Source organism: Gadus chalcogrammus, chromosome 19 (assembly GCF_026213295.1).
Source record: "Gadus chalcogrammus isolate NIFS_2021 chromosome 19, NIFS_Gcha_1.0, whole genome shotgun sequence".
Taxonomy (NCBI): Eukaryota; Metazoa; Chordata; class Actinopteri; order Gadiformes; family Gadidae; genus Gadus; species Gadus chalcogrammus.
Window position 1 is genome coordinate 15,630,943 of NC_079430.1, and position 27,705 is coordinate 15,658,647.

The window sequence follows — 27,705 nt, forward strand, 5'->3', positions numbered from 1 at the left end:
ACAGTGTGTAACATTTACTAAGCAGCTTATGGGTGGTCAATAACTACCTTTTGGAGTCAGAGCATGTTTGGCTTATTGTAATACAAGGCATTGATAGATTCAAAGTGATTCATGTTATATGGTTCAATATAACATTTATATTATTAAATGTATTAGATGATCATCTAATACCATGCAATTTAAATCATAGCTGTTCAAAGCAACACACAGAACAGGATGACTGAGGGGCGGACTCAGGAGTGGTTACTAGGGTGTTCTCAGCAGGATTAATCTGGTTCCGAGAATGATCCCAGCCCAACTGTCAATTGGAGACGATGCCTAACTTCTTCCAACACCTTAATGCCCGTTAACGAACTTAAGCATGAGTTGCTTTAGATTTGAAATAAGGGACCTCCTAATTAGCAAAATAGTAGATATCCAAAATACTCATTGCTACTGCAAAGACCACTGCAAAATTGCCTTCTTATTCATAATTATTTCTCCATCCTTCTTTCTCACCGAAGGGTAAGGGCTCGGGGGGCACGCCCACCGGCACTCAGAAGAAGGTGAAGCGCACGCTACCGAACCCGCCCTCAGAGGACGAGTCAGCCGCCAGCGGCCAGACGGCGTACACCACCGGCTCCGCCCGCCGCCGGATGTGCCGCAACTCCAACCTGGCCCGCGCCAAAATCCTGCAGGACATCGACCGGGAGCTGGACCTGGTGGAGCGGGAGTCGTCCAAGCTGCGCAAGAAGCAGGCGGAGCTGGACGAGGAGGAGAAGGAGATCGACGCCAAGCTCCGGTACCTGGAGATGGGGATCAACCGCAGGAAGGACGTCCTGCTGATCGAGCGGGAGAAGCGGGAGCGCGCCTACCTGCAGAGCGTGGCCGAGGACCGGGACTACATGTCGGACAGCGAGGTCAGCAACATCCGCGACACGCGAGGCGGCTGTGGGGACGGCGAGGACGAGGACCTCGTGGTCCACGGCCTGGAGCGTCCGCGGACGGCGCCGCAGTCGGAGCTGGAGGAGTTTGTTCCTCCGCAGACCAAACACGAATACTCAAAATACTCCCAGTACCAATACCCTCAGACCCATTACCAGTCCCTCTACCAGGCCCCCCAGGCCTACCAGTCCCAGTCCATCTACTCCTCCGTGCCCTCCCTCACCAGCGCCCAGCAGCAGAGCTACCACCAGATGCTCCTCATCCAGCAGAAGGCGGCGAGGCAGGCGGCTCTCCTCTCGGAGCTGGACGCGACCAAGTACAGCGTGGTCAGCCGCCAGCCCGACCCCACGTCCTCCGCCTTCCTCGGGGTAAAGTACGACAAGTACGGGAACCACCTGGACCTCCGGGCCCTCGAGAGCGGCAGCATGGCCGGGAGCCCCATGTCGGCCATCTCCGACTCCTATTACACCGACGTGGACCACCACACGCCCCGCAGCTACATGCTGCTGGAGGACGCCGCCGAACTGGCCAAGGGGGGGTCTGTCGGCCTGTCGTCCTCCTACAGCCTGGCCGAACGGGAGCTGGCCAAGGCGGAGAAGCTCCTGCGGAGGAGCGCCGCGGACCTGTGCTCGGCCGACTACCTGGGGTCCACCTCGAGGCTCCACACCTACGGGAAGACCCCCGACGAGGACGACCCCATGGAGGAGCCCTACGAGCTGAAGCTCCTCAAGCAGCAGCTGAAGCAGGAGTTCCGTCGGAGCACGGGCGGGTCGGAGAGCCTGGAACAGCTGACGGGGCTCTCCCATCACTACTACTCGCCGAACTCCAGCCTCTCCGGCTACTCCCAGAGACAGTACCCGAAGACGGACAAGTACAGCATCAGCCGGCTCACTCTGGAGAAGCAGGCGGCGAAGCAGCTCCCGGCGTCCATGCTGTACCAGAAACAGAAGCCGGCGCTGGTGGAACCCAAGAGCTCCACCAAGTATTCCTCCATCACCGACGGCCGAGGTCTGGACACGGACTACAATTACCTCGGGTCGACCAGCGCGTCGGCGAGGTCCAGCCGGCTGCTGCAGGACGAGATCACGTTCGGCCTGCGTAAGAACATCGCCGAGCAGCAGAAGTACCTCGGCTCCACGCTGGGCGCCAACCTGGCCGGTTCCCTCAACATGGGCCAGAGCCTGGGCCTGGACTCCGCCTACCCCAGTGGCAGCCGCTCTAGACCGGCTTCCAGGCCGACGTCGTGCTACGGCCTGGATCTGTCCCTCAAGAGGGACCCGTCCAACTCGTCCCTGAGGCTGAAGGGTGACGGGGAGGCCTCCGGGGACATGTCCCTCTACCAGACACCCTCCGGTCGCACCAAGCCCACCAGCCTTCCCATCGTGCAGAGCGGGAGAGGCCGGATTCCGATCGTGGCGCAGAACTCCGAGGAGGAGAGTCCGCTGAGTCCCGTGGGCGAGCCGATGGGCATGGCGAGGGCGTCGGCCGGACCGCTGCCGCCCATCTCGGCCGACTCCAGGGACCAGTTCGGCTCCTGCCTGTCCCTGCAGGAATCCGGGCAGCAGCACATCAGAGAGGAGCCGACCAGGGGGAGGAACTACGCTCTGCTGGACGACCAGAGCAACATGTCGGACAACGAAGGTAACAAACGCCCCGATGGGGACCGCACCCGGGGGGAACGTCTGTCGTTGGGACTTTGGGGGAGTGGCTTGTATTGCATGCAGACGGTACTCTGTGCTACTACCGGTGTGTCGTTGTGGATCTTTGTGGCGCTACTGTCTGCATGCGTATGCTGTTTTTCCAATGTTTGTGTCGTTTCATTAACTGTAAGCTGTTCTGTCCACGTTTTCGTCTTATCTGTCGTCATTATGTTTTGAATAGATCTCGATTAATTGCTTGCTGTTCTTACTTTGTGTTCGCTCCCCTTCTTGATGGTTTGCTTGAATGTGTGCATGCATGTGTTGGGCTTTTATATGTGTTGTGCGGTTGTTCAAAAAAGCATTCTTGCGTCTTGTTGATGATCCAAACAACAAATAAATTGTTGTGTGAGGCGCATCACCTTCTTGTATCGTGCGCATGCTATCACCTGTAGAATCATTTGAAATGAAAGCTTAATTTATGTATTTAGATTTCATGCTTTTAAAGTGTATACAGAACGTTAAGAGTAAACTGAATCACACGCCCGCTTAAACTCATCTCATCGTTAATCAATTGAAATGTTTTTAACATTAAAACAAGTGCCTCCCCAAATATACACATTCATTGGCACCGTTCCTTGAAATCAAAACTTGATGGTTGAATATGAAAAATGTATGCAATTTATACTATACATTTAGATGATATCTCTATATTCGTAGTATATCTCTATATTCGTAAGTATGTAAATATCACTTGACTTGATTATTAATAGCACTTTAGACTCATGTCTATATTTTCCTAGGCTGTATCGGGCTCTGTTTGTGTTATATAACTTAAGGTGGCGATAACAATCCCGATTGTAATGTCTTGCATGTCTTGTGTTCCACATTTCTAATTGCATGCCCAAAGATCAATCTGAATAAATACAAAATGAATGTTGAACTTGCATGCCTTTTGTGTGGCCAATTGCATGGGGATATATTTTTATATGTTTTATGTGCCTTTATTTTAGGAACACTGCAGTGTTTGTTTCTCATTCCGATTTACAGACATGTAAACACCTTCATGTATTCATGTATAACATTGGCCTACAATTCGAGTTATCTACAGAGACCGAGAAATAGGAAAGTTGAATAGGAAAGAGGACTCAACACATGAAGAAAGTTAATAGAAGTAAAATCAGTAAAACAAAACTTCTAAACTGTATTATAATGTCTTATTTTATTAAAGTTTTGTCACAATAATGGCAAGTAATTTTGTTACATCAACCAATGTGCCTTGCTTCCAGCTCTGAGTGCCTCGATGATGGCTTTAAACAGAGACGATTCAGCCAACGGTACAGTATTACTTTCATTTTATAATCTCTCAGAGGATTCACAGGTTATTAACTTAACTCCTTAAAATGAGGGCTTTATGTTCAGGGTTGGAACCGGTCGACAGATACATCTACATTTAAATATATATCCCATTTAAGTTCTAACATTCATGTCGAAAACCAGAAATTATGAAATTAAAGTGCACATACACACCGTTTGGGTGACATGCACGGTGTATATATAAACTGAAACTACCGTAATAATTCATTTAACCTTTATGCTTCATACCCAGCATTCAGACGTGTGTTTTTACCTCTAATGAATAACCCACAACGTCATTCTGTGGCTCTAGTCTAGTGGATACTTGATGAAAGCGTAGATATTAAGCTAAATATATTTTCATTTTCTGCTGGGACACAGCCCCCAAAGTCCTGACTTTGATGAATCCCAAACATATTCCCAAGACGGCCATTACCAGAAACCATTCACCCTGAAAGGGCTCGCCAAATAAAACAGCACTTACTGCCGGTATAGGGAGACCGACCCGGGTTTGAGATGGAGTTTTAAAGGGATCTCTCTTTGCGCTTGTCTTCTCCTGAAGCCTACCACATGAGACGGGAGGGGGCTGACTGGTACGACAAACCCAGAGACGGCCGCTTAGAGAACAGCCAAGAGAGGAGACAGGTGAGGCTGGACCGACACACACACACACACACACACACACACACACACACACACACACACAGCCAAGCTGTTTACGTGAGCAACTGGAGCCCTACTGGAAACACATTTTTTGGTTTTCAGTTTTGTTTCCTGTTCTTGTTTTGGTTTCTTTGCTCACTATGAATCGCCTTGGGATCATTGAAAGGTGCTTTATAAATCAAATGTATTATTTATAAGTGGTCAGGGGGGAGGACAAGCCGGAAGATTTGGTTGGAACCCCATACATTTGTTTAGTCAATCTCGAAGCATCCTGGAGCTAGATGCCTAACCCCTAGCTGTACGTCATAACATCACGATGCTTAGTGGTAAATACCTTCACAAATATTATAATCCGACATATCCGTATGGGGTCTGTTTGCACACACACACACACACACACACACACACACACACACACACACACACACACACACACACACACACCCCCCCTATAAGCGTCTAACCCTGTATAGGGAGTTGTGCTGAATGTGCTTGTGTGTCCCCCAGGGTAAAGGGCCGTACTACCCCTTCCCCCACCTCCACGTCAAACTGCAACGGGACCCCAAGGACCGCATGACGTCAGGTGAACACACGCTGGGTTCCTCCGATCATGACTGAATCCTTTTGTAATCAATACAACGGGTGTGTGTGGCCCGACACTATACGGCAGTTAAAGGGTAATTGATGAGGATAAATGCTTTTTGCTGAATGCACCACCGTATCCTCCAATTTACCTTTGGGCTCTTAAAGCTGGCAGGCATTACATCTCCTGGCTCTGTTGCTCACTTGGCTCATCTCACACTAACACACATCAGTTCCTGCCATGCTTAAAATGGCGTCTTCTTCACAGACGCACTTTACGCAATTAGCGCACAGCCCACAACAACGAGAAGTGTTTTGTTTTTTTGAGGGCCGGGGTGCTGAAAATGACTCATTTGATCCTTTAATAAAATGAGCACAATCCTTTATTTTCGCAGCATGTGTTGGGTCTGTTCTGCCTCAGCCCAGCCGGGGAGGGGGGGGGGGTTCTGCTAACCGGATTACTGAGATGGGGTAGATAAGGCCTGGGTGTTTTAGATGGTAGCTGCAGTCTCAGCCTCTGTGTGTATTCACTGTGTCATCCGTTCTGTGCCATCGAAGGCAGTGTTTGTATGTGTGTGTGTGTGTGTGTGTGTGAGAGGGAGAGGGAGAGGGAGAGGGAGAGAGAGAGAGAGAAGGTAGAGTGAGAAGGAAGAGAGGGGGGGTAGAGGGGAGAGAGAGAGAGAGAGAGAGAGAAGGGAGAGAGAGATAGAAGGAAGAGAGAGAGAGGGGGGGTAGAGGGGAGAGAGAGAGAGAGAGAGAGAGAGAGAGAGAGAGAGAGAGAGAGAGAGAGAGAGAGAGAGGGTAGAGAGAGAGAGGGGGAATAGAGAGAGGGGGTAGAGAGAGAGAGAGGGGGGTAGAGGGTAATGAGAGAGTGAGAGAGAGAGAGAGAGAGAGAGAGAGAGAGAGAGAGGGGGGAGAGAGAGAGGGAGAGAAAAGAGAGAGAGGGGGTAGAGAGAGAGAGAGAGAGAGAGAGAGAGAGGGAGAGGGTCGAGAGAGAGGGAGAGAGAAGAGAGAGAGAGAGTGAGAGAGAGAGAGAGAGAGAGAGAGAGAGAGAGAGAGAGAGAGAGAGACTATCACTGTCACTATGATCAATCTATCCACCCCCCGGTCTCTCAGTACCTCTCTCTGTCCCCGGTACCAGGTAACGGACTGGGGCTCCGCCTGGTGGGGGGGAAGGAGGTCCCGGGGGGCCACGGAGACATCGGGGCGTACGTGGCCAAGGTCCTGCCCGGCGGCCCGGCCGAGCAGACCGGGAAGATTCTAGAAGGTGAGACGCCTCACACACCAGGGGGCTTGGGTTACCGATGATGTGGTCTAAAGGTAAAACATTTTAATGCTAGCTGATATATTAAGGCCATTGCCTTCCCTGATTTGTATTTGCTCAATCCGGTGAACTTTATTGTACTTTATTGATCCAAGACACTAAATTAAGGTGCCAAGTACTGGAGAGTAGTAGAATAAAAAACGGATAGAAATTGAAGACAAATGATACATAAAATACACATAACAAATGTTTGTATACATAGAATAGTTGAAGAAATATGTATGCAGAAGAAAATGTTTACACATCCATAACATATTACATATTAATCTTCGTCGTGTAGACGGTGGTGTAGAATCTTTGCGCTTCTCTTTTTCCAAATAACTCATATTGAACGCGTTTCCTTGCATTTGAAACCACCTTTGATTGACGGTCACAGACGGCTGTGAGTTTTACAGAGGCTCATTTGCATGTACGCTCAGTGCCTTCTGGCGATAACCAATCAGGTGAGGAGAGAAGAGGAGCCGTGGACAGTAACCTCCGGGGGTTTAATACAATAAAAATAAGGTCAAATGAAATACGCTTGTGCTCCTTCCGAAGCACATGGCTCTGATAAGTGAACCCAGGAGGGTTCTGTAGCATAGTGCACCTTCTGGAACCCTAAGTATGCCACTGAATTAGGTCTAAGATCCACAAAGTTATTTACTTTTAGTGCCATTTAGCGTGCACCTTCCCACACAACTAACCTGTTCCCACCCCCCACACTGACGCTGGCCCAGGAAAATAACAACCGCATCCTTTATTGACAGCAACACAATAAAAGTGGTATTGATCGACACAAAAGTGTTGCCGGCTATAAATTAATACAATTGGCTGTAAATGAGAGAAGGACGTACACTCTGCCACAAGCGTACGTACAGAATATTAAAGAGGTTTGGATTGTCTCCCTCGGGTTGATACTAGTTAAAGGGCCACGACTGCACCCCCACCCTAGCAGTTGGTACAGTCCACTGGGCCGGGTGGTAGGCTTGGATCTATCTCTCATATGATGTCATCTGAGTGGACACGGCCACGTTGGATGTTTAACGGGCGTCCTCAGCGGTCAACGCGTGTTTCAGCAGACGCTAGTTCATCATGTGGATGAGACGTGTTTAAAATGTAGAACTGGACAGACACAAGGTGACCGAATCAACTGAAATAGCGACGGCAACTGAAATGAATCCTCAATGACCGTCGTTGCTTCAACACATAAAACACTTACGGACGTTTAACAACGTTCAAACACAGCTGGGATCTGATTGGCCATGCTTCGAGGGGTTTCACATGTTTGGGAAAAACTTTGAAAGCAGCTTTGAGCGTAGCATCAAGGCTAGGTCCGGATCCAACGCTGGTCTCCATGGGAACACATTGGTCCCGCCGGCCGGGCTGAAGCCCGTCGTGTGTTGGCCGCGTTGGGGCGGGTCTCTCTCCGGCCTCTCCGTACGGCCGGCCCTGCTGTGGCCTGGAGCTGTGAGGTGGTGCACACGCAGGAAGGCGGAAGCTGCCGACCAATCAAAAGCTGCGTAGGGGGCAATCCATCTGTCCCCACACGACGGGGGATGGATGGATTTAGCGACGTTTGTATGTGTGTGTGTGTGTGTGTGTGTGTGTGTGTGTGTGTGTTTGCGTGTGTGTGTGTGTGTCGGTGTCGGTGTCGGTTCGGTGTTGGTGTGTGTGTGTCGGTATGTATGTGTTTGTGTACCATGTTGGTGTGTCTGTGTGTGTGTGGCTTTGTGTGTGTATCGTGTGTGTGTTTTTCGGTGTGTGTGTGTTTGTGTGTGTGTGTGTGTGTGTGTTGGTGTGTGTGTGTGTGTGTGTGTTGGTGTCTGTGTTGGTGAGTGTGTGTGTCGGGTGTGGGCGATTCTTCCCTTCTCCTTTTTCTATTTATTTTGCGGTCCCTTCATCACTCGCTCTGGCGTTCCACAATACTCATCCATTCTGTGATTTTATCTCTGGTCCTTCTTCATCAAACCCCTTCATCAAACCTCGCCCAGCTGTCCTAAGCGTCTTACTTTCCAACTAAACGTACCCAATCACTTATTGCATCATTTTACCTCATTCTTTGTATTTATTCCGATCTTTTCATTGCTTTGCGACTTTGCCCAATTCAACAGAGCCATCCTACTGTGTAAAGATGATTCTGTGTATTTTATATCATTTCTTTCCTGATCTGTAATCCCGTTTAGTCCAGTTTTAGCACATAGACACGTCACCGTCTAATAATAGCAGGATACTAATGCTATTAGTTTGTTTCTGGGGGCCAGTTGGATATAGCAGTGGTGTGGATGACTCAGGGTTTTCACACCTCCACAGACAGGTCCATTGTGAGGAGCTCTGTGAGGAACAGGACGCTGTGAACACTAGGAACAGAGACCGAGTGGACCCCGAGATTGTCAAGTTGGAGGTCATTAATTATTCCCAGACGAGTGATTAGCGTAACAAAAAGGACTGGAGAGCAAACTGACTAAAAAAGGACTCAATTTATTTATTTTCTCTTACGTTTTTAAATAGAATAATTGTTTTAAAAATATATATGGAAAAATAAATTTATATTGACATTTACATTTGGGGCATATAACTATTATGAACGCTTTTATCCAAAGTGACTAACGATAAATACATTTGTCAGAAGTAGGAGGCACAACAATATGTCACAGAATATCGTAAAGATAGTCATAGAAGTGTCAAGCACCTACAATTGCTTAGGTTAATATATACACATAAAATATTCACTCAAAAAGCCAAAAAGAGAGAAATTCAATATTAATGCCAACAGTCAATTAAAACATTGTAGACGGTTGAGTTACACCTTCTACTGCAGTGTACTGTTGAAACCAGGAGCATGTAGCACTCAGCCATGATGCTGTCGTACTGCAGTGTACCGTTGAAACCAGCAGCATGTAGCACTCAGCCATGATGCTGTCGTACTGCAGTGTACCGTTGAAACCAGGAGCATGTAGCACTCAGCCATGATGCTGTCGTACTGCAGTGTACCGTTGAAACCAGGAGCATGTAGCACTCAGCCATGATGCTGTCCCATACACAGCTCGGCAGCTGGTCCGTAAGCCCAGGACCTTCTTGGGAAGCTGTTTCAACCTGTGTAAGTGGACGTGTGCGCACGGTGTGCTGTGGCTGAGTGGGTTTGCTGTGTTGTGCTGACTCTGACCCTATGAGCAACTCGTCTCAAACTCAACCTTCGCTAGAAGACAACCGCCAATGTTGAACTTTGAATGCAAATGAGTGTTTCTATTGTATATATTGTTATTGAAATTTGTATGATACAGAAAATATGTAAACTTCTTTTACTTATAACTAAGGGTGTCCTGTTTGAAACAAAGCTCGTTCTGAACTTGGCAGGGATTTTACACTCTAATACTTTCTTCTTCATTTTGAGGCAAAAACTCTTCAAAGTGAATATGCTGAAGAAACCTTTGAGAGACAAGTTCAAAGCGCTTAACAAGTCTCTTTTAAAAACTCTTTTATCCTTTCAGAACTTCATGGAATCATCCCTTAATAGGAGTGTGCTGTGTGTTTTTCTCAGAAAATAGTTTTTTTTAGATTTGTTTGAAATTGGAAAGGAAAGGATTCACTTTATCCTTGTTATTCAGCTTGATATTGTAATGCGATGCCATCCTCTTGTACGCCGATTTACATCTATTGATATTTATATTTTTGTAGTTTGAAAACCCCATCTGGGGACAGGAATGTAAATGAACATTAGCTCCAAGTACTAAGATGCCGTGCATCCGACAAAGGGTTTCCCGCGGCCATCGGACACTGACCTCAGCGTGTTGAAGCGCCCTCCCTGGAGGTGTGCACCTGTCAGGCCTCTCACCCAGGTGTGTGTTACAGGAATGCAGGTCCTGGAGTGGAACGGCGTTCCTCTGACGGGGAAGACCTACGAGGAGGTCCAGGGCCTGGTGGCACCACAGTGCAGCGACGCAGAGCTGTGTGTCCGTCTGTAGGTCCACCTCCCTCCCTCCCTCCCTCCCTCCCTCCCCCAAACCTCACCCTCTGTGTCCGTCTGTAGGTCCACCTCCCTCCCTCCCTCCCTCCCCCAAACCTCACCCTCTGTGTCCGTCTGTAGGTCCACCTCCCTCCCTCCCTCCCTCTCTCCCCCAAACCTCACCCTCTGTGTCCGTCTGTAGGTCCACCTCCCTCCCTCCCTCCCTCTCTCCCCCAAACCTCACCCTCTGTGTCCGTCTGTAGGTCCACCTCCCTCCCTCCCTCTCTCCCCCAAACCTCACCCTCTGTGTCCGTCTGTAGGTCCACCTCCCTCCCTCCCTCCCTCCCTCCCCAAACCTCACCCTCTGTGTCCGTCTGTAGGTCCACCCCCCTCCCTCCCTCCCTCCCCCAAACCTCACCCTCTGTGTCCGTCTGTAGGTCCACCTCCCTCCCTCCCTCCCTCTCTCCCCCAAACCTCACCCTCTGTGTCCGTCTGTAGGTCCACCCCCCTCCCTCCCTCTCTCCCCCAAACCTCACCCTCTGTGTCCGTCTGTAGGTCCACCTCCCTCCCTCCCTCCCTCCCTCCCTCCCTCCCTCCCACCCCCAAACCTCACCCTCTGTGTCCGTCTGTAGGTCCACCCTCCTCCCTCCCTCCCTCCCTCCCTCCCTCCCTCCCCCAAACCTCACCCTCTGTGTCCGTCTGTAGGTCCACCTCCCTCCCTCCCTCCCTCTCTCCCCCAAACCTCACCCTCTGTGTCCGTCTGTAGGTCCACCCCCCTCCCTCCCTCCCCCAAACCTCACCCTCTGTGTCCGTCTGTAGGTCCACCCCCCTCCCTCCCTCCCTCCCTCCCCCAAACCTCACCCTCTGTGTCCGTCTGTAGGTCCACCTCTCTCCCCCCGCGTCTCCCCCAAAACCTCAACTTCTATGTGTCTATCCCTTGTTCACACACACATGCGCGTGCACACACACACACACACACACACACACACACACACACACACACACACACACACACACACACATTCATGAAGATAGACCTCAAAAAGCAAGTTGTGCGGTAGCTTCTCAATGCAGTTCACTGATAGCATAGCGAGGCTGTAAAACTTCAACATCCCAATACTCCTGATACTCCAGAACATGATGGCGTTTATGTTATGGTTATGTACTCAACTTTGTCACAATCCTTAAATCCTTTGAATAACTCTCTCTCTCTCTCTCTCTCTCTCTCTCTCTCTCTCTCTCTCTCTCTCTCTCTCTCTCTCTCTCTCTCTGTCTCTGTCTCTCTCTCTCTCTCCCCCTTCCCTATGTCTCTCGCCCAGCGATCTGAACATGCTTGCGGACACAGACAGCTCTCAGCACCTGGACATTCAGGAGCACCCCAAAGGTGAGAGGGCCTGGCCTGGCTCTCAATATATACTCAATGTCTCTCTCTCTCTCTCTCGCTCTCGCTCTCTCACTCTCACTCTCTGACTCTCACTCTCTATGATCTGTTAACCTTAAGATGTTAACTCGTCTGTTGCCCCTCTTCCTACTAGTCTCTGATTGTCGTCATTTTATTCCCTCTTTTTAATTTTTCATGGCCGCTCTTCTTAGATTCATTGAATCCCTTCTAGTCCTTGCTTGTGTATAATATATGTGACCTATTTCTGCACATCCATAACACTGGGAAAATAGGGCTGGTGTTCTCACTGCCCCCCCCCCCCCCCCCCTATGTCTTCCTCTCTCACCCTCCTCTTCCTCTCTCCTCTCCCTCCAGCTGTAAACAAGCTGTTTGTTAGGGTGGCAGGTCAGACCTCTTTCATTGGTTTGTGTGTATATGTGCCTCGTTAATAATAATACTAACGAAAATATTACTACTACTACTATTAATCACCATCATAGTAATATTAATAATACTATATTTGTATATGTATAATAATAAAAATACTATATATTATTATACCTATAAAAAACGAATTATTGTCTATATATTTCTTCTCTGCATTTCTTACTTACTACCTTACTTACTAACTACTATTACTCAAACCACTATCACTACTACTACTACTACTACTAAAACCACTTACTAAAACCACTACTGCTACTATGACTACTACCACAACTACTACTACTACTACTACTAAAACCACTACTACTACTACTACTACTACTAAAACCACTTCTACTAAAACAACTACCACTACTACTACTACTGCAACAACTACGTCTACTTATTCTGCTACTACCTTCCACTACTACTATTAATGATAATAGCCAATGATAAATAGTCCAGTATATAGACAGTATATTATACAGTATACTGCTGTAATGTACAGTATCATATACAGTATCCTGCTGTAATGTACAGTATATGATACAGTATACTGCTGTAATGTACAGTATAATATACAGTACACTGCTGTAATGTACAGTATAATATACAGTATACTTCTGTAATGTACAGTATAATTTACAGTACACTGCTGTATTCCAGGCGACCGGCCCCCCCGGTCTCCGGGCGTGGACCCCAAGCAGCTGGCGGCCGAGCTGCAGAAGGTGTCCCAGCAGCAGGCCCCCCCCACCTCCACCTCCAACAGCACCACCTCCTCCTCCACCAACCCCCTCCCGGCCAACTCCACCTCCGACACCGCCAGCCCCGGCCAGCCAGGGTCCCCCTCCGTCAGCAAGAAGCGCCACAGCAGCAAGGTGGGTGGGGGTGGGGGAGGGTGGAGGGGGAGGGGGAGGGTGGAAGGTTGAGGTACAGTAGAGGTGGAGGGGTAGGGTGGAGGGAGACGGGTGGAGGGGGAGGGTGGAGGTACAGTAGAGGGGGAGGGTGGAGGGTGGAGGGGGAGGTTGGAGGTACAGTAGAGGGGGAGGGTGGAGATACAGTAGAGGGGGAGGGTGGAGGGGGAGGTTGGAGGTACAGTAGAGGGGGAGGGTGGAGATACAGTAGAGGGGGAGGGTGGAGGGGGAGGTTGGAGGTACAGTAGAGGGGGAGGGTGGAGGGGGAGGGGGAGGGTGGTGGGGGAGGGGGAGGGTGGAGGGTTGAGATACAGTAGAGGTGGAGGGGTAGGGTGGAGGGAGACGGGTGGAGGGGGAGGGTGGAGTGGGAGGGTTGAGGTACAGTAGAGGTGGAGGGGGAGGGTGGAGGAAGACGGGTGGAGGGGGAGGGTGGAGGTACAGTAGAGGTGGAGGGGGAGGGTGGAGGAAGACGGGTGGAGGGGGAGGGTGGAGGTACAGTAGAGGTGGAGGTTGGAGGGGGAGGTTGGAGGTACAGTAGAGGGGGAGGGTGGAGATACAGTAGAGGGGGAGGGTGGAGGGGGAGGGTGGAGATACAGTAGAGGGGGAGGGTGGAGGGGGAGGTTGGAGGTACAGTAGAGGGGGAGGGTGGAGATACAGTAGAGGGGGAGGGTGGAGGGGGAGGTTGGAGATACAGTAGAGGGGGAGGGTGGAGGGGGAGGGTGGAGCTACAGTAGAGGGGGAGGGTGGAGGTGGAGGAGGAACTGTGGAGGGTAGCTCCGATGTGACAAGTTTGAATCCCGTTCATTCTGATGATACGAAACTTGTCGCTCGAGTCATCAGAGGTTTTTCTAGAAGAACTGTTGGCTCTGACACACTAAGGTGGAGGTGGAGCTGGAACGGAAGGTGGATGAGGAGCTACAGTCCTCCTTCCACCGATGCTAAATGCTAACCTCCAGCTAATCTGAGTCTGCTCCTAGCTTGACTGATTCCTCCCTCACACCCAAACAAACCATGTCCTCCGAGCCGGTAACCTTGACTTAAGATAGCATGACCTCTACGGGAGCTTATCTCCTTCCAGCAGTGCATGATGACGGTGTATTGAAACTGTCTGCGGCTAAGCTAAAAGGTTAGCAGATGGGGGAAGACCCTGGTCAGCAAATATATAATGAAAAGTAGTCTGACCGCTATACATTAAATAACTGGGTGAACGTTGCCATGTTGCTGACCTCTGTTCCATTAAAATCGATTATATTCAAGCCTTTTCTAAAATAATGCTAGTCTCTTCTAGAGTAGAGTTTCACATGGAAATTTCAAGCCACCATTTTTTTCATCCCACCACATATTAAACAGTTAATCAATCAAAGGAATATACTTTACCACCCACGGCTTTTACTTGAACACGTTCAAATATAACCGGTGTTTGTTGCTTTGTGTTTGACAGACAGCTGAGGGCACCAAGATCCAGTCCCAACCGGTCTCTGGAGAGATCCAAGTAAGCCCACTGGTTCTGAATTAATACCAGTGGTTGAATTATTGCATGGGGGGGCTGAACTCCCCAAAATATAAATACATCGAATACAACTATGTACCAGGATTCTATAACCCAAATATATATATATATATATATATATAAAAATACAACTTTGTACCAGGATTCAATAACTGAAATATATATTTATTGAATACAACTATGTACCTGGATTCAATAACTCTCCACTGATTCATAACCCAGCTATGGTTGTCTGTTCCAAAGAGTCAGCTCGTTTCTCCCATATCAGCTCCTGATGGTTGTGTGTTCCAAAGAGTCAGCTCGTTTCTCCCGTATCAGATCCTGATGGTTGTGTGTTCCAAAGAGTCAGCTCGTTTCTCCTGTATCAGCTCCAGATCCACTACGACAAGCAGATGGGGAACCTGATCGTTCATGTGCTGCAGGCGCGCAGCCTGGCCCAGCGGGACAACAACGGCTTCTCAGACCCCTTCGTCAAGGTCTACCTCCTCCCGGGGAGAGGGTGAGTGGTGGCCCAAGGAGAGATACAGAGAGGGAGGGAGGGAGGGAGGGAGGGAGGGAGGGAGGGAGGGAGGGAGGGAGTGAGAGAGAGAACAGAGTGTAAATAATGAGTGTGTGAATTTTATATCACAGGGAAGGTAGTGATAGTTTGCTCCTTACGCTTCCACCTGCCAGGGGGACATTGCTGCTGGAATATACTTGAGGCTATATTCGAGGATGTATTTTTGTCCTTCTAGAATTTAATTTTTAGATTTTCTCAGCATCACTGGTGTTGCATCCTCAGGTGAAGTAACCAAGTGTATACGTTCTGGTTTGCCTCAAAGTTAGCCTGACTAAAAGCTTTGTTTGCAACTGCAAGATTTCCTGTTTTACTGGCAGCGTCTTCTTGTAAACAGCCAACAGCACCCTGAGATGTGACAGCGCTTTGAAATAGACGTGGCTGGAGTTCAGCTTTACTTACCGGCTCCAGCCAAGGAGTTCTTTGGAAATTAAGTTATTTCTCTCAACAGGCAACCTTTGCTGCTGTCGTGTTGCATCGCAGCCAGGCTTGCATCAAAAAACAAACTTAAGCGAAGTCACTCAATAAGGGACCCATTGAATAATAAGTAAGACCCGAACAGTCAGTGGTGACTCGAAGGCTACGAGCAAAGGGGCTCAAGTTTAGAAACCGTCTTTCATGCTTTGATTCTCTCGCCCCTTGACTTCCACCTCCCCATACGAGCCGTGTATTCCTCATGTGTTCTAAAGCTACCGATCCAACGCCCTCCTTCCAGCAGCTGCTCTATTTTAAGGACCCGGTCGTCTCTCGGCGCCTCGTTTCCGGAGCACATTACCTTAAATCACGTTGCACATTATTAGGCTGCTTGGCGCAAACCGCTGCCGGGGATAGCGGGCGTGGGGGGGGGCAAAGGACGGGGATCGATGGCTCTTTGTATCGAGCCCTGAAACATGACCCCCCCTGCACCCTGCACCCCCCCCCCCCCCCCCCCCCCCCCCGCCCCGCCCCAGGCTCATTGTGCTGCCGTGACCATCGTGTGATTCAATCTGTCTCATCATGTGCCTTTATGGGTTCTTTTATCTGTGGCATCTCCTGAGGTCCAGTGGTCCTTTTACCGGAGTCATTTTAGAACAGTAACACACTCACACGCACACACGCACACACAAAAATTGCAGAATCACCCTCCCAGCCGAAGGAGCAGCAGCTGTAACGCTGCCAGGCCCCGTCCGTACGAACACACTGTTGGTGTTTGAGAGAAGCACATGTAAATGGTTGTGGCGCGCTCTCTCCCTGCTGTGGACCCACTCCGGTTGTAGCGCACACTCACCTACACACACACTCACACACACACTCACCCACACACACACACACTCACTCACCTACACACACACACACACACACACACACACACACACACACACACACACACACACACACACACACACACACACACACACGGGACCCCAGTGGGCCGTGAGCCTCTCTGACTATTGTTTCTGTATGTTGTTTTCTATATGAATGCATGCTGGACCCTCTCAGTCAGGTCATGGTTGTCCAGAATGCCAGGTATGTGCGCCCACTATGACTACCAGTCTCTTTGGTCTTTTGGTCCCGTTCCTTTTTATAATTTCTTCTGTTGACATGTGGTTGTTGGTTGGTGATGGTTAGAGTTTGGTTCAGTTCAGTTTCTTAACCCGGAACAGGACATTGCTGGTTGGAGTCCTGTCCCCAGGCTGCCCCCCCCCCCCCCCTAGCTTTAGCGTCATGTAGTCTCTCAGAGATACAGTGGTGTCTCTTTGTGTTGAGACGGGTGAGCAGCATCTCAACACGCTGAGGGGCCGTACCGTTCAGGGTGACCAGACCATCACCACCGTCTCTAATGGCTTCTACAGAAACGTGTGGTACAATACAACTTGTCAAAATGACTGTTCCATGAATAACGCCCTTGCCACAAATGTAAACAAAAGCAATATAGCACTCCGGGGACATTTCGCAAAATATTGTATGACAACTGTTATTCTGTACACAGAGTCCACGCTGAACAACCCTCTTTGATACCTAAAGAGAACAGTGCTATATTGCCATTGTTAGCATTGTTTCAGGCTCAGCTCTTCGGCATAATGGACACAAATGATTTGACAAAATGTATTGGCAACAGGTGTTTAAGTGAAACCAGAAAAGACAGTGACCATGATTTGCTCAGAGACCCGTATTGTCCTCCAGACATTATAGTGTTTCTATTTGCCAACCCGGTACTAGAATTCACTGTTGCCAAATGACGTAGCAAATTAGACAAACCAGCTACTTTGTTTTCCCTAAGGGAAGCTGATGGTGTTGCATTAGCTTTTTTTATACCCCCTTACACCCTAAACCCCTAGGTAGTGTTTCCTGTTTGTTTTGGGGTCCTTAGAGTGTTACCAATTACTAAAAACAAACATTGAATTTGAACAGTGAACTAAAATGACATGTTGCATCTGCACTCTCTGATGCTACAGCTTTAGTTGGGTTCCCCAAGGCCTTCACTTAGTGATCCGGGTACCCAAATTCACCCCGTATAGCCTTTGTTATGTATTATTTTTTATTGACTTTTATTGACAGGAACATAACAAAGTAACACTTTACATAACAGTGTCCTTGTCACAGTGCAATTACACATGTAATTAGCAATGTAACAACCTGTAACACCATATGTAATAACTAGCTATGAATATGTATAACGTTATGGAACAGCCTAACCCTAACTCTAATACCTTACCCTAGTGTTGAACCTGCCTTTTCGCCTATGCTTAACCTCAACCGTCTTAACCTTAACCCCTTAACCTTAACCCCTTAACCTTAACCCCTTAACCTTAACCGTCTTAACCTTAACCCCTTAACCTTAACCCCTTAACCTTGAACCAGGCTGTTCCATAATGCTATTACGTATGAAATACATGCTGTCACATGTCATTACATTACCAACGCGTTCTAACGTGTGAAATAGCACTGTAACAGGACACTGCGATGTAACGCCTGACGCGTAACACTACTTATACACGTACTCCCACGTGAACGCGCCTGTGATCCCTCCAAAACCTTGCACCCACTAAACCGACCGAGCAAGCCAGTCTAACATCAAACCCTAACCGTACATGCGCCCTCGATGTCCCCCCACCGGTGACCCGTGTGTTGTGCGTTGTTGAGTGTCGTTCCATCCGATAACACGCTGTGCATCCGACTCACCCCTCACCCCCTCTGCTCTACATCGTGCTCCTCTTGCCCGTGTTCCGTCTCATTGCATCCTGGTCGTTTGGCCCCGCCCCTCTCCTCCAGAGCTCCGGCGTTTCAGGAGGAGCCTCATGGGTTTGTGTGTGTGTGTGTGTGTGTGTGTCCGTCTCTGTGTGTGTGTGTGTGTGTGTGTGTGTCATCCCCCTTCCCTCCCACCACAGCGCTGAGAACAAGAGGCGGACCAAACACGCGGGCAAGAGCCAGAGCCCGGAATGGAACCAGACAGTCATCTACAAGAACATCCACCTGGAACAGGTGAGAGGACGGACACACGGACGCACCTGGAGGGACGGACGACGGACCTTTAGGGACGGACGGACGTTTTAGTTTAGAAAGTGGATGCATGCGCAAAGACAGCGTTTATGTTTGTTATCACTATTTTGCGAGCAAACCCTGTATTTATGTTTTATTTCCCTTCTTTCATTTCTAATTGGGCAGTGGTTGGTCTAGTGTGGGGTCTGCAACCTTTACTATCAGAGACGTTTGCGGTCCTCTCCCACCAAATAAAACTAAACTTAGAGCCACAAAACATAGATCGCACAGCGTATAAAGTTTGATATATAGTTATACCATGTATAAAATAACCAATAGGCTATAGTTTGTTGCATTTATGAAATTTGTAGTTTGAGAAAATATGATTTGTTACCTTAGTGTCGCATTATCACCTTGACCTCTGAATAGAGAGGTATTCCATTTTGAAAGAAAAAGTAAATATAGCGATTATGTATTTCCCATTTCTTGGTGGAAGACCCCTGATCTAGTGGTTAGGGTGTTTGACTCTCAGTCAAAGGTTATTTGTTCAAACCCCAATGCCTACACAGTCAATCTGTAGGCTTCCTTGACACTATTCCATTACCTGCTCCTTATTGCATCTAAACTCTGCTTTTAGACGCTTTGGGTAAAGGTGTCTGCAAAATAATATTTTAGAATATGTTCGTTTTTACCTCAACAATGGCCGCCCACCCATTGTATTTTTTCATGCCTTAATATTCCCTGTGTGCCACAGCTGAGGAAGAAGACGCTAGAAGTGAGCGTGTGGGACTACGACAAAAGCTCCTCCAACGACTTCCTGGGAGAGGTAAGCTCTCCTGACAGCCCGCCGTGGCCTCGGGGCACACAACATGTTGTCAAACCCGTTAATTACCCTTAAAGTTGAACAAATCCTGCAGGATCTCTTCTGGCTGAATGTGTTGCGTGTGTAGGACTTTAGTGGGGTACAACGCAGTGTTTTTATACAACAACATCCGGAGTCTCCTGTCAACAACCCTCATATGCTCTGTAAAACCTCCCGTGTTAATGGAAATGGACTGCATTTATATAGCGCTTTTCCAACCATTGGCCACCCAAAGCGCTTTACAATATTGCCTCACATTCACCCATTCATTCACACACCCACGGCGGAGTCAGCCATGCAGGGCGACAGCCAGCTCGTCGGGAGCAGTTAGGGTTAGGTGCCTTGCTCAAGGACACCTCGACACTCTAGGAGGAGCCGGGGATCGAACCGGCAACCTTCAGGTTACCAGCCGACCCGCTCTGCCTCCTGAGCCGGGCCCCCCAGGGGCTGATCGACCTGTCCACCACGTGTTGCGTGTGTAGGACTTTAGTGGGGAGCAGCGCAGTGTTTCTATACATCGGCACCAGAGTGTCCTCTCTGAACCCTCCCGTGTGCCCCCCAGGTGCTGATCGACCTGTCCAACACGGTGCAGCTGGACAACGTCCCGCGCTGGCTGGTCCTGAAGGAGCAGAGCGAGGGCGGGGAGCACCACCGCCGCTCGGCCCACTCGGGCGGGGGCCGGCAGCACTCCTCCAAGCCCTCCTCGCAACACGCCTCCCCCAAGACGGGGGGCTCCACCCAGGACCTCCACGACTCGCCCAAGACCTCCGTCAGCAAGAGCCGCAGCCACGGCATCTTCCCCAACCCGGCCAAGGGTAGGAGACAGCCGAGATAACCGAGAGCTCCTCCTCGCCCCTCCGTCCACCTCCATCACCTCCATCACCACCACCACCACCAAACCGCCATAAACCGCCAACTAACACCACCTCCTCCTCCTGATGTTGTTATCTTTATTCTTCTCTCTCTCTCTTTCTCTCTCTCTCTCTCTCTCTCTCTCTCTCTCTCTCTCTCTCTCTCTCTCTCTCTCTCTCTCTCTCTCTCTCTCTCCTTCTCTCTCTCTCTCTCTCTCTCTCTCTCTCTCTCTCTCTCTCTCTCTCTCTCTCTCTCTCCTTCGTCTGGTGTTTTCTGTTTCCGGTCTCTTGTTTTCCTTCTAACTCTCCATCTTACCTTACCTTTCTCTGACTGTTTGGCTCTCTCTTAAGTTGTGTTCTCTCCATCTATGTTCCGATGTCTCCACACTGCCTCTCTCCCTCCCACTGACCTCCACCCTCCACCCTCCACCCATCGCGCTGTGCGTTTGTCTCCAGCCATCGTCCCAGCTTCAGCTTGTCCTGCTCTCTTTTCTATCTTGTAGTTGTTCTTTTCGCTTTGTCTTGTCTCTGACCACTAGCTGCAGCTCAGGGCTAGCCTTGGCTAAACCCCACTGCTAACACCCAGGCTAAGGCATGAGGGCTGTGGAAGGCTTTGACTACGCTAATGAAGAGGAAATCAGTTTAGGTTGACCAGCACCGCAGCGATAACAACGTAACCACAACGCAAGATAGTCTTGGACACTTGTGATCATTCAGTTTATTCAGGGAACGTAGCCGGTAAAGCAGTAACTGCAACGCTAGCTAGCAATGCACCATGCTAGCTAGTGTGTGTTCAATTAAAAGTAAATAATCAGTAATACCCACTGCAGTTCAGTAAGTTCACTATCAGTAAATAATAAGTAATTTAATAAAGTATAAGTCGATCAGCTTTACGTATTATTGGTCTATCTTTTTGTAACCTGGTCCATGTGGTTGTTTTAGACACGCAGGTGCCCTCTGTAGAGAAAGCTCACAGTAGCCCTGGCTCAGCCAAGCCTTCCCTGTCCGAGGGCCCCAGCCGGGCCCCCAGCCCGGGCCCCCGCCAGCGCCACCACGGCAGCCCCCACGCACACTCCCCCCACGGGGCCCCGCGCTCCGGCAAAGGCACCCCCCGACACCAGCACCACCAGCACCACCCCCCCGCCCCGAACCCACAGCAGCCGGAGGGCGGAGGCGGCGGCGGGGGGGATGGTGTCGTTGCCGTGGCGACGGGCGACGCCCTCGGGCAGCCTCAGCAGCCTCAGCAGCCGCCGCCGCAGCGCCCGCAGCCAATCAAACCAAGACGCAAATAAAAGCATGGCCGCCACATGCCCCGCCTCCTCCACCTCCTCCACCCCCTCCTCCTCCTTCCCTTCTTAAGCTCCTCCTCCGTTTCCCTCTTTTGGATTTATTTGAGCCTCCCTTAACGTCCCTCCTCCCCTAGCGTGCGTCTCCGCACCTCCTCGCTCTTCTTCTGTCTCTAACCTCGCCCGGTCGCGCCGTCCCGTGTGACCCAGGGGGCTGACCGCCGTCTCCCCGCGTTCGTCACACCTTTCAAATGAACCCACAGAGGCGTAGAGGCATGTGCTTATAAGACGAACTAAAAGAAAAGATTAAATGTAATATTTAAAGTTGAACTCAATGCTAAAGGTAGAAGTAAGGCGGCATTTTTTCTATACAGCATGAAGTTGTACAAATGATGTTGTTTTGCAAAGTAAGGGAACCGTTTTATAAGCTGCCTGTTTCTCTGTTATCAGTCAGTCTGTACAAAGTTCTTCTCGGCCTGCTACATGTGAAATGAGGCCACAAACGGACTAAGTTATGGACCAAGTTATGGGTCACAACCAAACAAAGACAATTGTCTGAAATCGGTGTACTTTTTTGGGATGGCGAGAAAAAGAGATTACATTTATTGTACATTAATCATGGCAGCATCTCGCTAGCGAACTAAAACAAGCGCTTGTTCATTCCTAGCATTAAAACAGAAGAAAGCTGCCCCCCCTCCTCCCCTTATCATATCATTTATCCCCTTTTGGTATTATTATCATTATTTTGCCAATTATTTTATGGATTTACTTTCAAATGTTATTTTACGTTAACGAATAACGACCAGCTTCTCCACGAGGCCGGCTGTCGCATGCAGTCTGCTGCCCCCCCTCCCCCCCTACTGCCGCCCCATTGGTTGTGATGACCTCCAGACTCAGGATGTGGAAGCTGCCCCCACCCCCACCCCCACCGCCACTCTCCCCCCCCCCCCCCCACTGTGACATGCGGCCTAATGCATACTGCGCACACTGCGGTTGCATGTGATTGGCCGATCCAGCTGGTTGCAACTTTGAGGATGTACTACTACCACTTCTACTCTCTGAGTCTCCATCTTGCCCTCTCCCCTCCTGCCCTCCTGTTCTTCTTCTGGACCTGTCGGCCATGGCTTTTGTTCCTGGCTCGCCCCCTCCCCCCCCCCCCCCTCCCCTTATGCCTCCTCTTCTTCCTCTTCTTCATCTCCTTGACCTCTGAACCCAACGGCTGCAATGCCCTCCACTCCCCTCCCAAAACAATCCCCCAACAACGACCGACCGACTCCACCCCCCCCCCACCACCACCCAGGCCCCCGTGGCTCCCTCCCCCTGCGGCACCACAGGCACAGTGTAGTGGGCGTGCTCACCATTCAGAGAGCCCAGCCTGATTGGCTGCCTCCCCTGCCATCGCTGGCGTCGGCCAATAGGAGCAGAGCAGACGGCCGAGCCCCGACCCTTAGGAAGGCCGTGTCTGAAGAGAGGCCGCACGCCATTGGAGGTGAGCGTTCACATCGGGGAAGCCCCTCCTCCTCTCTCTCTCTCTCTGTTGGGGGACGAGAGAGAGAGAGAGAGAGACCGAGAGTGAGTGGAAATGTACTAACGCACACGACTGAGGAGACAGGCGTCTAAAATATAGATGGACGGGCGGAGAGAGATAATCTGTCCGGACAGAAAGAGCGAGGCAGGAAGGTTGTGTTTTCCGCTCGCTGACGTCCGCGAGACACGTTCCTTAATGGCTACCTCCACTTAGGTCTGCTAGTAGCGGGAAACATAATGTTGACGTACGCTTCATCGACAAACTCAGGCGTTTCCAAAATGGCCGCTCCTGTGTTGACGTCAACACTGCGCCTCATTGGACCGTTACTGGCTAAAGATGTCGCGCTCAGCAGCCCAAGAAGAACTCCTGCCCTCCATGTGACATCCACACACACCTAGCACCTCACTCATGTTCTTCCTTCTCCAAACGTTTGGGAGCAATTTAACGGGTGAAAACTCTGCTGAAAACAGTCAATGAGTTAGATTCAACTAAAATAAAAAGATTTTACATATTAAAATAAAGATTCATGTAAAACGGTTTTTAAAAGGTTTTTGGGGTAAACAGCTTCCTAAAAGGATACAGGCTTAAAAAGGGAATTAATACAAACTTAATTAAAATAATAAACCTGGTGAAAGCAACGAGATATACAGTAATCACACAGCAGTGCCACATGAATAACTAACGATGTAAGCAGGATTGTTTGTGTATTTGATTCTTTTGTCGCTCTTCTGTGTACATTCACGTGCAATCGCTCACAAGAACTGTTTGTCTATTCCATGGAAATGTTCTCTATTTGTGTTTAATGTGTATCAGTAGTGTCTAGATTATATCACACATGCCTCAATGTATTCAACATAATTATGTTTATGTCCATACTCAAGTTTGAAGTGCTTTTTTAATCTCCAACCCTGCTTCACACAATGATTGCAATGGTGTGATGTGTTGTTATGGGCTATTTAATTAAAATAGTAATATCTGTATGTGTTTTGAGACTCTCTCTCTCTCCCTCTCTCTCTCTCTCTCTCTCTCTCTCGCTCTCCCCCTCTCTCTCTCTCATTCTCTCTCTCTCTCTCTCTCTCTCTCTCTCTCTCTCTCTCTCTCTCTCTCTCTCTCTCTCTCTCTCTCTGCTTAACTGTTGTGGTTACGTCTTTGCACAGCACGGTCCAGCTATAGGTCTGGTGATGCCCCGGTCACTGCCGCTTCATTGGACAGCGGTTTGAGTGGCAGCGCTTACAGCCTACTGGACGAGGAGGGAGAGACCAATGAGGTCGACAGTGCCATCTTTCAGGTGCCACGATTGTAAGTCTACTTTTTTTTCTTCCATAAGTCACATATTCTGATCCATTTACCTATTTTTGGTGGAACGCTTAAAAAAAACTAAATCACAATCAGAACATACAGAATTTAATAATTTTGAAACCTTAATAGATAAATAAATGTATGAATCTAAAATTATGTTGTTGTCCTTTTTCTTTGTTTGCTTTTCAGTGGAAAGATCCCGAATGGAACGGATGGGTTGAAATCACCGATGGGACACGGTGATTCAGAAGGTGTGTGTGTGTGTGTGTGTGTGTGTGTCTGTGTCTGTATATGTGTGTCTGCGTGTCTGTGTGTCTGTGCCCGTGTGTGTGTGTGTGTCTGTGTCTGTGTTTTTAAACTTAAAGGGGGATTTCTGTGTGCCTGATTCAAACTGTCATTACCCCAGCTGTTCCCAGTTATATATGTCATTCCCATTCCCAGAAGATATCTCCTACCATGTAGTTTACATTTTTATCCAAATCGAAAGTTAGCTAAGCATACAATCAGAAATGAAAATCGTTCACATTAACATCCCTAAACATGTTATTCATTTTAACATACATATCCCTGAACGTAAATAGAATATCCCTAAATATGTGATTCCCATTCAAACTTTATTCCCGTTCAAATTAAATATCCACAAAAACGTCATTCCTGTTCACATTCCCATTGCTCTTTATGCGCTCTGACAGGATACTGTCACAGAACAGTGAGTCCTGTCTTCCGGTTTATTCCATCCATGTCACTATTGTTTTCTATCAATGTTACATATGACTCACACACACACACAGGCACAGACACACTGGTACAGACATACACAGACAAACACACAAATACACACACGCACACACACACACACACACACACACACATACACACACACACGCACTAGTTTAGTCAGTGGTTCACTGGTTCGCTGGGAAATGAAACGCCAGTAGGCTGTGATTTCTACAAGTGAGTAACTTCGAAATATAATTCCCCCTCCGTTGTCCGGGAAACAGCAGAGGCAGTTGGGGTATCTGTCAAACTCCCGTGTTTTGTAGGTCATGGCTGACACTTGCAGTAAGAATATTGTCCACTAGAGGGTGTGTTTCACCACACAATGTGTTTCACTGGCTGTTATTTTCACGTGTTGCTGTAAGAGCAGAGCATGGTAGAGCAAGCATATAAATTAAAACGGGGTTTGCTTAATTTTTTATTGAATTTGAGAACTGCTTGTATTTAGACAACAGGTAACCTAGGTAACCAAAGGTAACGGTATACAACTGAATACAACCTAGTCCTAAAAACAGGAATGAAATTGTTTGTGTGTATGTGTGTGTGTGCGTCTGCGTGTGCGTGCGTGCGTGTGTGTGTGCGTGCGTGCGTGTGTGTGTGCGTGCGTGTGTGTCTCCAGGTAAGACCCAGGTAATGGGGGAGATAAAGATCGCCCTGAAGAAGGAGATGAAGACGGAGGGAGAACACCTGGTCCTGGAGATCCTGCAGTGTCGTAACATCACCTACAAGTTCAAGACCGCAGACCACCTCCCTGGTACACACACACAGACAGACACACACACACACACACACACATAGACACACACTATAGATACACACTATGGATACAGACACACACCAAAGAGACGTGTGTGTGTGTGTGTGTGTGTGTGTGTGTGTGTGTGTGTGTGTGTGTGTGTGTGTGTGTGTGTGTGTGTGTGTGTGTGTGTGTGTGTGTGTGTGTGTGTGTGCGTGCGTGCGTGCAGACCTCTACATGAAGCTGTACGTGGTGAACATCGCCACCCAGAAGAGGATCATCAAGAAGAAGACGCGCGTGTGTCGTCACGACCGCGAGCCGTCCTTCAACGAGACGTTCCGCTTCTGCATGAACCCCACCGGACACGCGCTGCAGGTACGTGTGTGTGTGTGTGTGTGTGTGTGTGTGTGTGTGTGTGTGTGTGTGTGTGTGTGTGTGTGTGTGTGTGTGTGTGTGTGTGTGTGTGTGTGTGTCGGCCATGTGAACGTGTATGTGTGTTTGAATGTGTGTGTTTTCGTGTGTGTGTTTATGCACGTTGGTGCTTCATACTTTGTCTTGTATGGAAGCTCGAATTGAGGCAAAACAAAGTCATAAATATGTGATGAAACGACCAGGTGATGCGATAAGAGAGTGTTAATTATGAGATAAAAGGTGTAAATAACGTGATGAAAGGTGTGCACGTGCTCTGTGGCCTCCGTCTCTTCGACGCCGCGACCTCCACGATGCAAACAATATGCAATCCTAAATAACTCGTCTAGTGAATGTAAATGTTCAATCTCAGGTATGCAATGTCTTTTAATCAGTCCGTTGTTTTTTGTTTGTGATAATAATAGTCATAATTCATAACTTCTCAAACCTTTTATAAGATAGGCTTAGTTTAAGCTTGTGGTTTCTTTTACTGGTGGACACGGGCTTCCATAGCCTGGCCTCTTGCCCAATCTTTATAAAGTCGACGATGCAGACAGATTCCCTGGCATAGTGGTAGTGCTTCCACTCCTGTTGGCGTACATCACAGCTGTTAGTCCCAGGCCGGAACACGCTGCAATCCTTTTGACGTCAGCAGCAACATGAATATTATGAATATAAACTCTTGAATGTCTATGAATAATCTATGAATAAAAGATACATGCAGATGGATACGTAATGCAGTGTGTGGACTGAACATAAGGAGAGGAAATAGGATAACAGTGTAACTTTCCACAACCTTTCCACAACCCTGAGCTCTTAGTTGGTGTGCTTGTACGTCTGGTTGGGATCCAGTTGAAGGGTCTTAACTCCGCCGGTGTTGTGCTGTGCTCCTGCAGCTGTTCCTGGTCTCCAACGGCGGCAAGTTCATGAAGAAGACTCTGATCGGCGAGGCGTACGTGTGGCTGGACAAGGTGGACCTGCGGAAGCGCGTGGTGAGCTGGCACAAGCTGCTGGCCAGCACCGCCCAGATCCACTCCTAGGAAGACCGGCGGCGCAAACCACAGGGGGGCGGCGTGGAGCAGCACGGGGGAGAACCCGGGCGGGGAACACGTAGCCTGGGGGAATGATGAGTACAGACGCCCCCTCTCCCCCCACCACACACACACACACACACACACACACACACACACACACACACACACACACACACACACACACACACACACACACACACACACACACACACACACACACACACACACTTCTGATTCTTTGACGGATCTTTCGGGGAGGAGGGGTCTAGA

At 49.1% G+C, this 27,705-nt stretch overlaps 1 protein-coding gene across 1 annotated transcript in view; it reads left to right on the forward strand.

Moving 5' to 3' along the window:
• Positions 1 to 27,441, forward strand: part of pcloa (piccolo presynaptic cytomatrix protein a) — a 54,504-nt gene extending 27,063 nt beyond the window's left edge. The window contains exons 9-28 of the mRNA XM_056578670.1: positions 504 to 2,565; positions 3,851 to 3,898; positions 4,480 to 4,562; positions 5,088 to 5,163; positions 6,304 to 6,429; positions 10,315 to 10,423; positions 11,728 to 11,792; positions 12,882 to 13,093; positions 14,571 to 14,621; positions 15,008 to 15,138; positions 16,675 to 16,701; positions 18,564 to 18,657; positions 19,409 to 19,480; positions 20,079 to 20,331; positions 22,954 to 23,142; positions 24,339 to 24,480; positions 24,670 to 24,731; positions 25,877 to 26,011; positions 26,223 to 26,368; positions 27,298 to 27,441. Of these exons, the coding sequence (XP_056434645.1) occupies positions 504 to 2,565; positions 3,851 to 3,898; positions 4,480 to 4,562; positions 5,088 to 5,163; positions 6,304 to 6,429; positions 10,315 to 10,423; positions 11,728 to 11,792; positions 12,882 to 13,093; positions 14,571 to 14,621; positions 15,008 to 15,138; positions 16,675 to 16,701; positions 18,564 to 18,657; positions 19,409 to 19,480; positions 20,079 to 20,331; positions 22,954 to 23,142; positions 24,339 to 24,480; positions 24,670 to 24,731; positions 25,877 to 26,011; positions 26,223 to 26,368; positions 27,298 to 27,441 (4,227 nt within the window). The remainder of the gene's footprint in view (positions 1 to 503; positions 2,566 to 3,850; positions 3,899 to 4,479; positions 4,563 to 5,087; positions 5,164 to 6,303; positions 6,430 to 10,314; positions 10,424 to 11,727; positions 11,793 to 12,881; positions 13,094 to 14,570; positions 14,622 to 15,007; positions 15,139 to 16,674; positions 16,702 to 18,563; positions 18,658 to 19,408; positions 19,481 to 20,078; positions 20,332 to 22,953; positions 23,143 to 24,338; positions 24,481 to 24,669; positions 24,732 to 25,876; positions 26,012 to 26,222; positions 26,369 to 27,297) is intronic.
• Positions 27,442 to 27,705: the final 264 nt, after the last annotated feature.